This window comes from Botrytis cinerea, chromosome 9, assembly GCF_000143535.2.
Source record: "Botrytis cinerea B05.10 chromosome 9, complete sequence".
Classification (NCBI taxonomy): domain Eukaryota; kingdom Fungi; phylum Ascomycota; class Leotiomycetes; order Helotiales; family Sclerotiniaceae; genus Botrytis; species Botrytis cinerea.
This window is the reverse complement of record NC_037318.1, coordinates 1,515,751-1,532,689: the sequence shown is the minus strand read 5'-3', so window position 1 is coordinate 1,532,689 and position 16,939 is coordinate 1,515,751. Positions and strand designations below refer to the sequence as shown.

The 16,939-nt window shown below is 44.4% G+C and overlaps 6 protein-coding genes across 6 annotated transcripts; 3 read left to right on the top strand and 3 right to left on the bottom strand.

The window, feature by feature from the left end:
- Positions 1-922: 922 nt before the first annotated feature.
- BCIN_09g04340 (hypothetical protein) lies at positions 923-2,190 on the bottom strand. The gene is made up of 2 exons (XM_024695142.1): positions 1,737-2,190; positions 923-1,460 (listed from the first exon to the last, which is right to left on the bottom strand). The coding sequence occupies exons 1-2, from the start codon at positions 1,890-1,892 to the stop codon at positions 1,269-1,271; spliced, it is 348 nt and encodes a 115-aa protein (XP_024550935.1). The 5' UTR covers positions 1,893-2,190; the 3' UTR covers positions 923-1,268.
- Positions 2,191-2,265: 75 nt separating this feature from the next.
- On the bottom strand, positions 2,266-7,304 carry BCIN_09g04330 (hypothetical protein). The gene has a single exon (XM_024695141.1). The coding sequence runs from the start codon at positions 6,203-6,205 to the stop codon at positions 3,137-3,139; it is 3,069 nt and encodes a 1,022-aa protein (XP_024550934.1). The 5' UTR covers positions 6,206-7,304; the 3' UTR covers positions 2,266-3,136.
- Positions 7,305-8,462: 1,158 nt separating this feature from the next.
- On the top strand, positions 8,463-11,115 carry BCIN_09g04320 (hypothetical protein). The gene is made up of 6 exons (XM_001549379.2): positions 8,463-9,569; positions 9,618-9,714; positions 9,782-9,872; positions 9,945-10,028; positions 10,088-10,620; positions 10,684-11,115. The coding sequence occupies exons 1-6, from the start codon at positions 9,432-9,434 to the stop codon at positions 10,935-10,937; spliced, it is 1,197 nt and encodes a 398-aa protein (XP_001549429.1). The 5' UTR covers positions 8,463-9,431; the 3' UTR covers positions 10,938-11,115.
- Positions 11,116-11,228: 113 nt separating this feature from the next.
- BCIN_09g04310 (hypothetical protein) lies at positions 11,229-13,665 on the top strand. The gene is made up of 3 exons (XM_001549380.2): positions 11,229-11,842; positions 11,912-12,995; positions 13,074-13,665. Exons 1-3 carry the CDS (start codon positions 11,290-11,292, stop codon positions 13,570-13,572), a joined length of 2,136 nt encoding a protein of 711 aa, XP_001549430.2. The 5' UTR covers positions 11,229-11,289; the 3' UTR covers positions 13,573-13,665.
- A 60-nt stretch (positions 13,666-13,725) lies between these two features.
- On the bottom strand, positions 13,726-15,300 carry Bcsec17. The gene is made up of 4 exons (XM_001549381.2): positions 15,128-15,300; positions 14,950-15,073; positions 14,587-14,893; positions 13,726-14,514 (listed from the first exon to the last, which is right to left on the bottom strand). The coding sequence occupies exons 1-4, from the start codon at positions 15,158-15,160 to the stop codon at positions 14,100-14,102; spliced, it is 879 nt and encodes a 292-aa protein (XP_001549431.1). The 5' UTR covers positions 15,161-15,300; the 3' UTR covers positions 13,726-14,099.
- A 35-nt stretch (positions 15,301-15,335) lies between these two features.
- BCIN_09g04290 (hypothetical protein) lies at positions 15,336-16,888 on the top strand. Its single transcript, XM_001549382.2, has one exon. The coding sequence runs from the start codon at positions 15,388-15,390 to the stop codon at positions 16,360-16,362; it is 975 nt and encodes a 324-aa protein (XP_001549432.2). The 5' UTR covers positions 15,336-15,387; the 3' UTR covers positions 16,363-16,888.
- The last annotated feature ends 51 nt before the right edge of the window (positions 16,889-16,939 follow it).

Here is a 16,939-nt window from a genome sequence, read left to right as displayed (position 1 = left end):
TTCCTAATCACATCTATCACCACAATACAGTAGATACAGTACCAACCCTATTAGAATTCATTGATTCATATTCTTTCTACAGCAATGATTATTCATATCCAAGACACAGCGAATCGAAACACAGCCGTATATGCTCCACATGCCTAGACGCTCGCTAATGGCACGACTTCCCTTTTCTTGGGGGTCGGTAATAGCAAAACCATGATTTCGACAGAATGACCGAGTAAAGTCCCAGTGTACTTTCCTATCAATTCACCCCCAAAGTGAGTGTCTATTCACCACCAATCCACACTCACCTCACTCCTACCCCCGTATCAAAGATTCCAGAACCCCCAAAAACACAACCAACAACCCCAAAAGTTACGACACCCCAACCCAATAACCGACAAAAAGACAAAAAAGCTAATACATATGTACCACCCCACCCCTTGATTAAACGAGACCCACCCACCCCCTCCGCGTTCCAATCCCAGAGAAATCATTGTCCCTTTTCCCCCTCCCATCACAAAAAAAAAGAACATTGAGCTAAACCCCTCTCCTCAATCCTTAATCGGATCTACTCATGGGATGGACATCCACCGTCCAATCCCATCTCATATCCTATTCTATCACATCACAACACCTCTCTGCCGGTGGATCATCATCACCATCACCATCACCATAACCGTCATAATCCTTTCCCTATTCAAGCACCCAGGTTTCCCATTCATTCCACATAAGTGTTCCTTTTCTCCCAGCAAATCAAATCCCTAGTCATCATAACTATCAGCTTATACACAAATGTACATACATGCATACACTAAGTATTCGCAACATATCAATTTCATCCTCACTCCATCCATCTTCATTTCATAGCGATTAGCTTGATTATTAGCCCCTCCAAATCATCTCGTTCACCCGCTATCATGTTGTTTTGCTATAATGCAGTACGGAAGAGCGATTCTATCCATTCAAAGGAAACAAGAGCTCTGAGTAGTAAATTATCTATATATCTGGGAAAGTAGACAAGACTGCTTTTCATTATGATAAGTATGTGTATTCATGAGATAAATCCGACCTCGCTTTCAATCCGTGCATACGAATGTATAAATCTTCATGATTTTGGTACATCTTAAATCCTACCTCTCATATCTCTAGCCCACCCCTACGCCTCATACGCCAATCCCTCCAAAAGCGCCGACCAAACTCCATACCAATATCAATTAAATAAGTTCCTTGTCTGTTCACCATCATCCTCTGTTCTTCCTTCGATATAGCAACACAACCCTCTAACCGAATTTCCTCGTTCCTCCCTTCTCTCCACCATGAATCGTCGTCCCCGCATTTCCCTTCCCCTTGGTCTCCCCAGCATTCTTCCCATCCTTCCCCTTCCCCTTCTTTCCGACTCCCAACAACTCCAGATGACCTGCTTTCGCACCGAGCGTTTTTTCCGTCATGGCTGTGAGACCCGCTGAATGTTTCTATTTAGGGACGTTCTATTAGCTGAGATTCTTTTTCAGTATCTTTTAAGATATTCTTTTCTCCCTTGTCCCCAATCGTCGCATCTTTAACAACGATCATTAGTGTAGAAATCAGACAGGTACTTAAACTCGTCAAAGAAGTCTCGACTCTTTCGAGGAGACCACTAGGAAAGCCATGCATATGTAAGTGCGTCATCATATTTCTCCCCGTCCCCCCTTCCCGTATCTCCCAATGCAACCAAAGAACAACAACAAAAATAAAAATAAACAACCAACCTTTCTCAAAACCTCACTCCTCCTCAACCCGTCCTTCTTCGCCTTAATAACTCTCTGTCCCTTCTTCGGTCCCAACGCCGCCTTTTTCCCCGCCCCATTCGCTCGATTACCGCCCGCCAATGCGCTCTTCGTCGATTTAAGTGCGCCTTGAACCATTTTCGCTACGCTTCTCTCTTTCTCTCTCGTATATTCAACTCTTCAAAAGATCAACCGGTGCGATGGACTAGGTACGCCTCGGTGTAGAATCGATGATGCGATACCTTGATGAATTCGTCGATTCCGACTCGAGAGCTTCTTTTAAGTCTCAAGATATAAGTTTGCGATTAATTGACCATCAATGCTGCATCTAATGAGATGAGCACAATAGTTTATAGTATTGTGTATCTGCAGTGAAGTTTCTTTGAATGTGTGGTTTAAAGTTTGGTGTTGTTCGTTTTCTCAAGCTGAGCTTTTCCAAAATAATTTTCAAAGAGGTGGAGAAACTATTTCGCGGAATGCGGCCGCTAGCACACGTTAGTATGAGCATCGTTGATTTTTCGCTTCAGATTCTATCTCATCTTATTAGATTTGATTTGCACATTTGAAGCCTCAATTTGATTAATAACTTTTGTTTATCATATAGTTATATCCATTCCAGTTCATAATCTAAGAATTTTAATTTTGAATCATATCATTTGCACATGCATCTCTCATCACGCATCTCATTCAAACCTCTTCCGACCACAACTCATTCACTTTACCGCCCGACCAATATCTCCTGGCTCCAGCCAGCGTGTGTAAAGACACCACCTCCATTTTTTACTGCTAGCTGGCTGTACCTACCATATAAGCTAACAGATTTCTAGATTCAGGAGATGCTTTCATCGTTAAAATAGAAGTAAAACAAAAGTAGACTATGAGCTTGAGCATAAATAGAAGAACTTGACTTGGAAGGTATCAAGTTGAAAAACAATATAGTAAATCTTTCATCGTCAGCCATCCAATTAATGAAACCGTCCTAGAATATCCATCATCCACAATTTCATCCATTCAATTGCCAATCAACTCATAAGAAAGGAATAAGAGACGAAACATCCAAGCCTGCTTGATGCGTCATCTTTGAAAAGAACATGGGAAGGAAACACATCGCAAAGAAAAACTAACACGCAGCAGATACAGAGTAATACATATAGAAAAGCAAAAGTAAAAGCTGGTAAAAAAACATCAAATCTTTCCTTCATAATACATGTGTTGGTCATAACTTTGTCGTTTTCATCCATGTGTGGCGGTGATCCCACATTGTCCAAGAAATCGTCCAGATGCGCCGGTATTTTCGTTCGCCCAATTCTATCAAGTCATTCATTCGTTAATCCCACTGGGTATATCCATCCTCATTTTGTAACATCCACTTCTCTGCTTTTTCAAATCACGTTTCGCGATTCTGCGCTCCTTGATTCCAAGACCTCATCAATTCCGTTTCTCAATCCACGGGGTCCACTGATAGTAGCTCGCAACTTTGCATTTCTCTGTTCTCTTCTTCTTTCACTGAGTTTTTTCCCTAGTCCTTTTAAACCCACATATTCAATCCTTAAACCTAAGCCAGGAATTGTGTGAATGCGACCTCCATTCCCCTCTTTGAAGCCATGACCAAACTCTCCAGGCTTTGCTTCACGAATAATTCTCTGGTCTGCCTCTCGTCTTAATGTATTATTGCTTCTTTGCTTTACAACCCTTAAAGCATTGCCACTGGGAGACCTTCGCATTGTCTTCCGATCCAACGGGGCTTGATTATAATCATCATTGCCATAAGACAATGGAAGAATCGCAAATGTACGTTTTAACTTCCCACTAAGGCCACGTTTTGGGATCACACGTCTATTTCCTGGACTGTGATACTCAGGGAAGTAATCCTCTTCGTCATCTGAATCGTTGTCATTTTCTTCTAGATCGTCCCAGAAATTCGCTGGTCTCCAAAATGGGTGTAGCTTGCTATCATCAGCAGGCTGATCGAGAACTGATGGATAGTGTGTAGAAGGATTTGCCTCTGGTTTCGGGGTTTGAGTTGGAGTATCCTTGCGGCGACCACTCAGTGAGAAGTTACGTTTTAACAAACCAGTTTCTGGTATTATAACATCTGAATGACGTCGGTTGGTAAAAGCACGACGAAGGGAGAAGTTACGTTTGAGTTTGTCTGACGATGATGGTCGGTCATCATCATCATCATCATCATCCATTCGAGTATCGAAGTCAAACCCTAATCGGCGCTCTTCCGCTGCTCCAGGCGACATATCAGATGGAGTTGGAGGAATGAATTTGATCGCCGGTGGTTCAGGCGGGGCACGAGGATTTCGCAATGGTGAGATAACTCCATCCATTGTATGTAGATTTTGTGGGGGAGTTGTAGGACCATTAGTAGTTTCACCATTCACCTCAACAGTTGGTTGTGTGATCAATCGTCTCAAAGTAGGAGGCGATGGCTCGGATTCTCTGTGTATCATTGTCCATGACTTATTTTGATGTGGAACCATCGACACTGCCATAGCCTGCGAGATTTCAGCGGTCGTTGCTGCAGTGCCTGCTGTCTCGTATGATGCTTGCGAAAATGGTGTAGCCTGTGTAGATCGCCGTGCATGGAATTGTCGTTCGTCAGGATGATCAATACTTAATCGATTATTATCTATGCTTGAACGAGCATGTTGTGGCTCAATCTCTTTCTCAGAGACAACAGGCTTTGATGCCTCCACTGGCTCTGTTTTTAGGGACTGCTTTTCCTGAAGCATATTGTGAGCTTTGAGACTTTCCGCAGTCAATGAGCCAGCTCTCGACGTGTTTCGGCTTGTTGGAGCGGAAAGTGAAGATCTTCGAGTTGGAATACTTGGAGGGTAATCGATAGTATGTACAGAATTGCTCGATCCGGCAGATTCTGACATTGTACGTTTATTGGTAGGTCGCACGATATCAAAGTACCCAGGCTCATTTGTTCTCGAAGATTGTGACAAGGGAGCCGACCGTAGAGAATTACTTCTTTTGGTTTGTCGACTGCTGGTTGAACGTAGAGATGGAGGTTTAGAAGACTTTGCCGAAGACATGCGATCTGGAATTACCACGACAGGTACTCCGCCCTCGCGTATGATCTTCCGGCGCGATTTATGACTCGAAGTGATGCTTGGGGTAGTGATCGATGTCAAACTTCCATTGTGTCTTTCAGGTATTCGTTCAGCTTTGTGTAATAAACGATGGTGTTGCTCGCTCGATTTCTCAGATGGTGGTGCGGAGCTTATGGTTGATTCATTTGAATTAAAATCCCTCAATCCAATCTGCTTTTTGGTATGGCGGAGGGTTCTCATTCGCGAGGGCGGTGCATCAACGACAAAAGCTTCAACGACTGTGGATGTGGTTGAGCGACCAGACATAGTAGAAAACCTTCTTGTATCTGACAATGCTGGAGATTCTGCGCTGCCTTTCCGTACTCTAGGCCATGTGCCACTTTTCGACATAGGTTCCACCCTATCTTTCTCCAGCCAGTGACTTTCGAGGTCCTCTTGTACAGACAATTCTCGAACAATTTTCGTGGCTTCTGTTGATGAAATCAGATAATCTTCCCCTACTTCGACGTTTGCACCTCCCTCGTCAAAGTTGATATTCCTATCCTTGCGCTTCCTAACTACTACATTCCTCATGAGATTATCATCCCATTCCCGTTCTACTTCGCTTATTTCTCCTTGAGAGGTACCCCATTCTCCATCAAAAGCGCCAAATTCATGCTGTGATGACGATGTTTCCTTTGCCTTTGGTGTTGTAGAACCCTCGTTATCGGATTCTAGACCCAAGCCCAGCCCGATTTCTTTACGCGGAATTTGTAATACTTCTGCCTCGGACGGTTTTGCAGAGGGAATTCGTGGTCGGACGGTGGATGATTCATCCTCATCTGACGAATATAAGTTTTCCACCGCTGTTCGGAAGGAATCAGTTCGCGAAGAGGGGTACCGCGAGCTTGCTAATGCTGGACGGAATGCCAATGGTGGCATTGCGCGTGGAGGTGTGACATCGGGAGTGGGTGGACTTTTTTGAATTGTTGGCGTGGTCGGTTTTGATTCTACTCTGGAATCTTTCACAGGCGGGACCTCAGAATTTGGCGCGGGTACCACAAGAATACTGCTGGTGCTAGATGATTGTCGCGAATGCGCTGGTGGAGTTGGCGGAAGTAGGGGAACGCCAATCCTTTTCGAAGTATGCTTCAACATACGCGGATTTGGGTTTTCGGAATTTTGTGCTGGCGTTGATTCTGCTTCTGCACTTCTATCACGAGATTTAAATGTCTGTGATTGGGACGATGTGTCGGAAGGGCGGACTTCTTTTGGATGAGGTAGGATCTTATGCCTTTTCAATAAAGTTGTTCCAACACTCTGAGCGCTATTTGGAGCTTCAGAAGAGCTTCCCAGCTCACGGGACGGCATCCTGAGCCAGTTCGTCGTCTGAGTGATGAGCATAAAGTTGAATAAAAATGGGGCTTTTTAAAAAGAAAATAATTCCGGGAAAACCCTGTGTTAGTTTTCGAGTTTGTTCTTATTTCAGCAGATTACTGTTCTCATAGCAAGAAGATTCGGTAAGTTGCATGTAGGTAGTCCTCGTGGTATCGGCTTCGTGCAGTATCGCAAGTTGGCAGAAGGCATAAATTAGGCTGGATGGAGAGGGTTGTGAATGGTGGTAGTGGTTGTAGTGGTGGGTGGTGGTGGTGAATTATTGTGGTACACTTGGTTAACAACGCGGAAAATTGATGATTGAACAGAGAGAAAAAGGAAATTCGTAAAATCGTGTCGATCCAGTCTCGACTGAAGAGGATCGAAAGATGTGTAGATTTTTATTGGATATTGGTGATGGGCTTTTGACAAAGTTTCGAATCAGTGTAGATTGCAGGTTGCAGATTGTGCTCCACGAAGCCCTCTTTGATGGGACAACACGCTCTCAATTCTCGAATCCAATCAAAATATCCATACACTCTGAGATGCTGGGTGCATTTGGGGCCGATGGACGTGAATTATGGATTCGACGGCAACGGTAGAATATCGAAAATAAGAAAACAAATGGAGTGGAGCGGAGTGGATGGCTGCGTGTATGTTTTAGGTGCAGAACAGTCAACGTTCGAATTGAATCAATGACAGATGGCAATGCGAGGTGCCCAGCAAGAAGAGGAAAAGAAGAAGAAATCGAAACAGTCAACGTTGTCCAGTTCTAGATGGATGGATGGAGAAGTGGAGAAGTGAAGCTGCGAGATATCATTCGTCGACTTTCTCACGCTCTTGGGTTTTCGCATGTCGCAGTGTTTTTATTCGGAGGATGTGAGTGAGTGTCTGGCATGTATGAGTACCCGGCATGTAAGATGGCCAGGATGTCGCGAATCCGCGTGAATTACTGAATCATGATAAAGTTGGGGCGGCGCTGAGGTCCTTCGGCGCGTTAATTGGTTGGAAGGGTGGGGGATTCCGGTGTGTGAGAGTGAAGTCTGAATTCTGTCGCTGTGTACCCAAGTGTCAAAGCGAACGGCAGAAGTGGCTCCCTTCACTACATACAGGCTCCAGCTAGCACACCAAGCGTTGGGTATAAAGCAGGTCTGTACGACAGCTCGGCCTTTTCTTTTCTTTTCCTCCCTTCTCTTCCAGGGTCGTGCAATACAGTATGATATGGGGACGCTTCCTTTTTTAATCATTGCACGCTGTCATTCGTTTCCATCGGCGAATCAAATTGTCCAGACGCCATGCGAACACAATCATTATTTGTTCTTCCACAGGAATAAGAAGGACCATATACCCTCGGGCATTCGTCTGCAACCGACCACCAATTCTAGATTGACGAATAGGATCTTCAAAGGCCCATCATGCATGTTGATGCAAAGGATTCAGTTTATGTGATAGGAAGGAATCTGATGGCGGAACAAGACTTTTTACGAAGCTCTTTTCTGACTTCCCTACGCATTGCATCATGTCTCCCTACGGAAGCGTCACGCTCAAGCCTATTCGGGAGAATGAGAAGGAGGAGAAAGGGAAAGGGAAATTGAGATGGCTGGTATCAAAGTTTTCCGCTTCATTAATGCTGAACCTTTTTGCGTGGGCTATATATACTTGGGAGCACACACAGCGTAGAAACAACATGCCTTTACCCCTCGCTTGTAATTGATTCGTTGGCCTTCTAGCCTGCTTCCAAGGAAGTATGAATTTTTCCCCCTTCAGATGAACTATAATTCGATCTACTTACAACCGGTGTAGATAAGCGCACCCAGATTTTAGCCAGAACCGTCGACTCTACCTTCAAGTCCATTTCCAAAAGTATTTCATTAAATTGCTCTACACGACTCCAGGCCCTCTGAAGAAGAGAAGACCCAAAAAAGGAATGGTTGCCTCCGTATCTATTGGGGTCAAAGGGTTCCATTGTCCAGCTGGACAGACAGACAGACAGACAGAAAATCAATCAATCAATCAATCAATCAGACAGACAGACAGCGCCGTTGAAGTGCAGCAAAAGTCCAAACATGGTTCCCTTGGACTTGGGCCAAAAGGACCGGCCCAGAAACGGAGTCAGCCGCAGAAACTCGCGTACCGAGTGCACCACGTGTATTATTATTAGCCTAGGAGTCTACATCTACGAAGGAGTACACCGTACGTCACTTGGGATACTTGATGCCGCTTTTATTAATTATGATCTTGCATTTTGCACTGTACCATTTGCCAGTCCGATAAGTTGTCATGATATGAACGCTGCTACTTTTATTATTATTAATCGTCTACCGAGTGGTTGACCACTGCTCGTCTTGTTTTGCACTCCGCCACTCCTTTCAGAATCTCATGCCAAATCATCCTGTCAATTGTTTATATGATTGATGAGGTAATGTGCTCATCGATTTGTTTCCTCAACAAAACGTAACGATACATCACCGAGCGTATATGTGCAAATACTGTCGATATTTCAAGGAAATGCAGATGCATATATACGCACGATGCCTCGACCTCTCGGGATGTTTTCACCTGGGTGCCTCAGGCACTTTACCCCAATCCGAATGCCGCTGTCTGGGGATCTCTTACCCCTCCTTGTGATAAAGCTCCGAATTTCTTATCATCTCTATCTATTACCTCACTACAATAATCCGATAACACGCATCTATTTGCCTAGGTACTTTGAAACAGAACGTTGTGATCTTCATGATCTATATACATTCTTTCCACATCGCAGCAGCTTTATCCAATAAAACAGGGCTTCTTTCTGTTATACACCGCACCATAATCTATGATGTGATGGACTTCCTATCATAGTTACACCAAAAACCGTTTATCTCTGCATCATGCAGATTTCCATGGGAAATATCTTCTAGATTCTGCATACTCTTCACCCAACCATCATTTGCTCTGGCTGGCCGCTGGGGCCGGTTTACATAACGAGAATATAAAAGCATTATCCATCAGCACTGATTTCATTATTCACGATTGCTATCATGTATGTTGCCGGCCAGATAACCATTATGCAATTTATCAGCATTGGTCTATCGACCCTTGACGGGATAAGGGCATACGTAGGAATCAAGCCAATTGTTATAAGATAATTGACATTTTGATCTACGAGGCATTGGGGTCTTGCCAGCGCAGAACGTCTATAAAAGCTCACGAGAACCTCTGCGTCTCCCATTCTCATCTCATTTCTATCAATTGTGCAATTTCATTCTTCACAATGTTGACCAGCATCCTCACCGTTGCAGCATTATGTGCAAGTGCACTCGCGCATGCCGAGCATGAACATCAAGTTCCAATTGCTGGACCACACAAATCACTTTGGTATAACACTTTACCGGGAGATGGAGGAACTCAAGTACGTTCAACAGGAGGCAATCTCTGAGAGCTAGCTGATAGAAACTAGGCCGACTCGGTGTTCTCGGGCATCTCAACGTTTGGCAGATTGCCATACTCTCCATGCCTAGCAACAGATGATGTGAAGTATGACATTGCCTTTATTGGTATGTTTTGATTCCTTCCAACGTTCTATTGTCTAGAGAAATCGTACGCATATTGATTTGTTTGCAGGAGCTCCGTTTGACACCGGAACTTCGTACCGACCGGGAGCTCGATTCGGCCCATCGGGAATTAGGCAAGGCTCAAGACGTTTGAATCTTTAGTATGTATACCTTTGAAATGGTTTCTAGTATACACCTCTAGATGTCCGTAGGCTTACACGATTTTTAACCAGTGGAGGATACAACGTTCCTCTAGCCACCAATCCTTTTGACAGTTGGGCAACTGTAATTGACTGTGGAGATATTCCCGTCACATCGTATGTCCGCCTGTTCGCCGATTACTATAATCATGGTGTTAAAATTGATTCCATCTTAGCTACGATAATTCATGGGCCCTTCATCAAATCGAAGAAGGCCATAATTCCATTCTCTCGCGTGCCCCCGCAACCGATGCCAAGAAACTTGGACCAGCCAAAAATGGTAAAACTCTTCCAAGGGTAATCACCTTAGGGGGAGACCATACAATTACTCTTCCTCTTCTTCGCTCCATCAACCGTGCCTATGGTCCCGTTTCAGTCATTCATTTCGACTCCCACCTTGACACCTGGAAACCTAAAGTATTTGGTGGAAGTCCATCAAAAGTTGCTTCTATTAATCATGGTACTTACTTCTATCATGCTGCACAAGAGGGGTTGCTTGCAAATGATACAAACATCCATGCGGGTATCAGAACTACTCTGAGTGGCCCTAGTGACTATGAAAATGATGGGTATTGCGGTTTTGAAATCGTAGAAGCGAGAGAAATCGACACGATTGGCATGGATGGTATCATCAAGAAAATCCGTGAGCGTGTCGGACTGGAGAATCCTGTTTATCTATCTATTGACATCGATACTCTCGATCCTGCTTGTAAGTCTGTCTATCATTCAAATCTCTCTCGTCCCACAAAACAAAATGCTAACCTCCCCAAAGTTGCACCCGCAACAGGAACTCCAGAAACTGGAGGATGGTCTACTAGAGAACTTAGAACCATTTTAAGAGGACTAGAGGGTATCAATTTAATAGCAGCGGATATTGTCGAAGTAGCCCCAGCTTACGATACGAATGCGGAACATACTACTATGGCAGCAGCAGATGCGCTCTATGAAGTTCTTAGTTTGATGGTTAAAAAAGGGCCATTGAGTATGATGATGGAGAATGTTATAGAGGACAAGGTCGAGATTTAAGAGAGTCATTCATCAAGGTTTCAATGCCATCAAATTCAACAACTGGTCTCTATGGTAAGGTTGAATGTCTTTGGGGTTTTTGCAGATTTTACAATAGGCGCTGTCATGCAGTTTTAAAACCACGCAACATCAATTGAGGAAATAAGAAATAAATGAAAATTACATTACAGATTTTGCAATTAGAATCGGGAGCACTCATCCAATAGTCCTAAAGCTACAACAGTCGTGCGATTTTGTGACAACTTCAGGTAGTTATATCTACCCACAAGTCGCGAGAATTCTTACGTCATCGAGTAGTCGCGTTTATGATAAGATAAGACATTATGTCATCGGCGTCAATCGATAACCCTAGATGCTCGACGAAACATGCAAGTGGAAAGCAAACGCGACAACACTCCCCTCTAAATATTCGCGAATCTTATCATTAATTATGGCTCCTTGGTCATCGAAATCAGAGTCATCTCAAGATCATGAGCATGATCTTGGTACAATGTTGGAAACAGAGGAACGTGTTGATCTGACACTTCTCGTTGCCAATATTACAGAGGTCATGCAAAAGCAAATCAATGATACTTTCGATGCCTCAATTACCACAGGCGAAGCTCCAAACAAAGCCTTGGAAGTTGGAGATAAGAACCCGAATACTGATGATAGCCAATCAGATGAGGAATCCGAAGAAGAGGCAAAAGCTCGGAATTTGAGAGAAAAGAGAGAAAGAGAATTATCGGCTCCTAAAATGTTAGAGCTGAAGCGTGATACTCTCAAATTCTTTCAGGAATGGCAAGAAAATGTGATATTAAGGATTGGTTCGGTTGTCAATAACCCCAAAGAAGTCACCGAAGATCAGAAGAAAAGGGCCAGCGCAAAATCTACCCCTGATACAGAGTCAAAGACAAAGGTTGTTAGTATGTACTACCAATGATTGCTTCAAGCTTCTACCTGCGTTGGGGTAAATTAATGATTAACTCTCATAGAACAAACTACCAATGTCGTGGAAGCAGATGCGGCTTTAATAGAGCTTTACCCACCGACCTCTACTGGTCTGTACTCGTTACAGGAAGAAAAAAGAGTAATGCTTCTACACGCCATGCTATTACTGCTTCTTTCATTAGAACACTACACGGCGCATTCCCGTATTCTTCTACTCCATATAGCATCATCTCTTCATCTTCCCCTTCACACTCTCGCCGAGACAGAAGTAAAGGTCGCACAGGGACTCCTTGAAGCCGCCAAGAAAATGTCCGGCAATGAAGAAACGCAAAAGAGAAGCGAAGAGAACAAAGTAGCTCGAAGATGGAAAGTAGGACTCGCAGGTGTAGCAGGCGCCGCAATAGTAGGAGTCACAGGCGGTCTTGCAGCTCCACTAGTCGCAGGTGCTCTAGGCACTGTAATGGGAGGACTAGGTCTTGGTGCAACTACCGCTGCGGGCTTGCTCGGAGCTCTGGCGGAAAGTGGAGTTATTGTTGGAAGTCTTTTTGGTGCTTATGGTGCCAGTATGACGGGAAAGATGATGGACTCGTACGCGAGAGAGGTTTCAGACTTTGCATTTCTTCCGCTGAGAGGATCGCCACATCAGAAGTCCGTCAAGGAAATGGCGGCAAAGGATCGAAGATTGAGGGTCACAATAGGTGTTAGTGGATGGCTGACCCAAAAAGAAGATGTTATCACACCATGGCGGGTACTCGGACATCAAAGTGAAGTGTTCGCACTCCGATACGAACTCGAAGCCCTCTCCAAACTCGGAACATCCTTAGAATCGGTAGTCAAGAGTGCAGCTTGGACTCTGGCGAAGAAAGAAATCCTAGCCCGCACAATTTTCGCAAGTTTGATGACTGCTCTGTGGCCCCTCGGACTATTGAAAATCTCTAAGCTCGTCGATAATCCCTTTTCCGTCGCGAAGAATCGCGCTGATAAGGCAGGCTTGGTCCTTGCAGATGCACTTATCAATAAGGCACAGGGAGAGAGGCCAGTTACTTTGATTGGATACAGTTTAGGGGCTAGACTGATCTACTCATGTTTGACAAGTCTGGCTGAACGTCGAGCATTTGGTTTAGTCGAGTAAGTTAATCCCCAATCAATCAATTTTGCATCTCGCTCGCATCCGCTACAATAGTATAGTTACTAACCCCCAAAAAGATCCGCAGTACTAATTGGCGCCCCCGCTCCCTCCGACGCAGCCGCATGGCGCGCCATGCGCAGCGTCGTCTCAGGCCGTCTCGTAAACGTCTATTCCGAAAACGACTACATCCTCGCTTTCCTCTACCGCACCAGCAGCATCCAATTCGGCGTCGCCGGTCTGCAACCCGCCCAAGATGTAAAAGGAATCGAGAATGTAAACGTGAGCGAAATGGTCAGCGGACACTTGAGGTATCAGTATCTGGTCGGCACGATTCTGGAAAAGATTGGATGGGAGGATATTGATATGGAAGAGGTGGCGAAAGAGGAGGAAACGCTGGAATTGTTAGATGAGAGGGAGAAGAGAGAGGGCGAGGAGATAGAGAGGAAGGCGAATGTGGATTTAGATGGGGAAGCGAGAAAATTGGAGAGTGAGGTGAGCAGGAAAAATGAGGAGATAACGTTGCACGGGGGGCTAGAGAAGTTGCAGAAGGGTGTGGAGAAGTTGAATCTCGATTGAGCGAGAGATGCTATTACATCGTGTAATTGATCGGACATAGATTCGAGGGGTTAAAATAGACGAACAGATTTGGAATATATATATATTTTTTCATTTTCATGATTAGCGTTTTGAATTGCTATTTGTTTATACTCGATATTTAGAAATCATACATAAAGAATATTTTACGAATAATTCCCGGATCAACATCTTACTTCAGTATACTATATCTACAGTTTTCAAATCTTATTCTTCCTTCTGTCCGTCCGTCTCCCACGTTTATATCATACTTCATTTTCGTCTACATAAACTAGAGAAGTGGTTCACCAAAAGGCATGACTTTAGTCAAAGATCTATTACATCTCAAGCACCGACCCTAAAAATTAGGTTTGAATAAGTGTATACAGACTGATCACTTTCGTATGAATATTTGTTTAGCCAATGCTTAAGGCTATGACAATATATTTCTCCGCAGCTAACTCAAAAGATATCACCCAAAACCCAAACGCCAAACTACAAGAGATAACTCTAAGTGACCAGAACTTTGATCATGAGAAATCATCACCCTTCTCCTCAATCGCACCCTTGATTTTCAACAAAATGGTCGTCTTCCACTTGTCCAACTTGCTCATTTGATCATACTGGAATAATTTGTCTGCGAATTGTTCTTGGTCGCCGGCATCGACGGCCTCGGCAAGGTCGACTAATAATTGATGTTCCCTTGTGCTTGGGAATGTTGGGTCCATGTCTCTGTACTTTTCGAAAGCTCGCCCGGTGGCCACTGTGTCGCCGACAGCTAGATGACACAGACCGGCCTTGAGGAAATAATCCTTTACCGACCATTTCATAAGATTGTTCGAGACGGAGGATGCAGCTACTTTCTCGAAATGCTCGATGGCCTTATAATAGTCGCCATCGAGAGCAGCAATATCGGCGACCTTGAGATAAAGTTTATTGGCCAGTCTGTGGATAGATCAGTGGGTGTTCATAGCTATTACCAAAACGTTGGTGTCAGGAATGACGGTCAAAACTCACGCCTCAGCATTGTCGGCCTCGAACCAACTAGCAGCTAATTCATAACTTTCAATTGCCTTCTTCATATCCCCGATTTCCATCTCATACACCTCTGCCAAATTCTGCTTGTGCGTGGCAGCTCTCCTGAAGTTTCCTTTCGATGTATAATGATTGATCGCAACGTCTAAGCATCGAACCGCATCTAGTGGCTCCCCCTTTTTGTATACCTTGAAGGCTTCTGTGAGCGTATTGGCAGCATCGTCTGGTTCATTCAGTTTGTTTGTTTGGATATCGGCGGCGCGCTCAAATGCTTGTCCGGCTTCCTTGTCTGTAAAGCAGGTATCAGTATAGAGCCAACGGTGCAAAGACTTGGGAAAGTGTTACTTTGCTTTTGCATGCGGAACGCATTCGCAGCTTGGTTATATAATTCAGCAGCATTTTCCCACTTCTCCTGTCGTCCACCGAAAAGACTGAAGCCGCCAGTAGCACCTGCAACTGCTTTATCTGCCTTGGGAAATGGTCAATATGAAGCTTATCGAGTAGCAGATGGTGGGGTTGGTACCTTTTGCATAAGAGTGCGAGGATCTTGTGCCATGATTGCGATTTTCTGTGATATATTCTTTTGTGCAATGTATGTCGCGTGCAAATGATTATCAATTAAAGAGTCAAATCAAGAGTTGTACGTATTAATGAGTTGTTAGAGTTGACATGTGTTCGTGGTTTTGAAGACAACTCTTGCAAGGGTTGTTTGTTTCTAGTCCTTACGCTCTGACACAGCCTTGCCCCGCCTGCGAATCACATTAGCGTACTTCTGGGGAACGCATGGGAACATTTTATCAAATTCACGATAACTACAAAACGATTGAAGATTCCCATAGAATATCACGTCGTCACCCAATTGATCACAAAATGTCGAGATCCATATGTTTGCATTGCCGGGCATCGCTGCGGCACTCATTTCCTACCACAAAATACGCATACGCCCAAATTCCCCTGCCTCGAACATACAGTACACCAGAAGCCCCTCGAGAGACGTCTGCAGTAGATGGAAGTTCATTGCCCAAATCAGGAAGTAGCACAGGTCGTTTTGTGCCGCGGAGTGTAAAGCTTCACGGAAGTAAAATAACAACACCTCTGACTCCCAAGCCGGAAGATCAACAAGTCCCAGTTCGCCGAGTATATGCTCGAATAGACGTGGACCGTTCTCACCAACAGACAAATATCGATGAGCTCCTATCGAAACCCACTTGGTCCGTTCGATCTCTTCTGCCATCTCCAAACGAGAAGCCTGCCGAAGAAATTACCGTCAAACAACTTCATCATTTATGTCGACTCTCCGCACTTCCTCTTCCCAAAACACCGGAAGAAGAAAGGAAATTACTAGATACACTACATTTACAATTGCATTTCTTGAGGGACATACAGAAAGTCAATACAGAGGGCATTGAGCCACTCAGGAGTATTAGGGATGAGACTTTGGATGCAGAGGCGCATGAGTCCATTGGACTGCAAACCAAGGAAATCCAAGAAGCGTTGAAGAAAGAGGAATATAAAGGAAGAAACAAGAGACCGAGGAGACAGCCAGAGATTGCAATTGACACAAAGGGTGTAGAAGAGTGGGATGTGACTGGGACTGCGACTGAAAAGGTTGAATTTGGGGGTGGAAAGTATTTTATTGTGAGAAGTGGAAAGGAAGCAGGGGAAAAGAAAGTGGAGGGAGCCAATCAATCGGTAACGGAAGCAGCAATCCTTCCAGATACAGAAACAGAGAAGCTTGAAGCACGTGATGGGAACTGATGGAAATATGTTGGAGATGATTTTAGAATTGATACCCCATTTGCAGCGTCACAGTACTCAGGAAAGCCGCCCTGTATACTATAGTTCTCTTGTCCATCCAGATTTCTCCATGGCTATTGTCATGAGCACTCATCCAATATTGAAAAGCATGGTCCGCAAGCCTGCGATCTAATACCAAGACGCACGATCAGTCACCGGAATTGAGAACACTATGCGAGTCGACATTCCCTCCTCAGTCAACCCGAATATTCAATTGATCAATAGTGAAAAGGCTGAAATAAAACAAAAACACACGTTTAGCAAATCAAAGGTCGCTTTCTTGCTTTCAGGGTAGTGACGGTCATGCCTGTCAGCTGTACATCATCACCACACCACAACGTATCGTTTGAGATGTATACGAGTGAAAAGTTCAACTCCAGGCATCAGCAAACCTTTAGAAATGGTATTAGACAATGTTTTTGAACATGGAAACTGGCTCAAAATTCAAGACTAGCGGAGATGTAGGTGTAAGTCTGTTTCTGCCTCATTCTGAGGGTGTGTAATGTGAAGAGCCGCACTATTGCAATGCTTTCACATG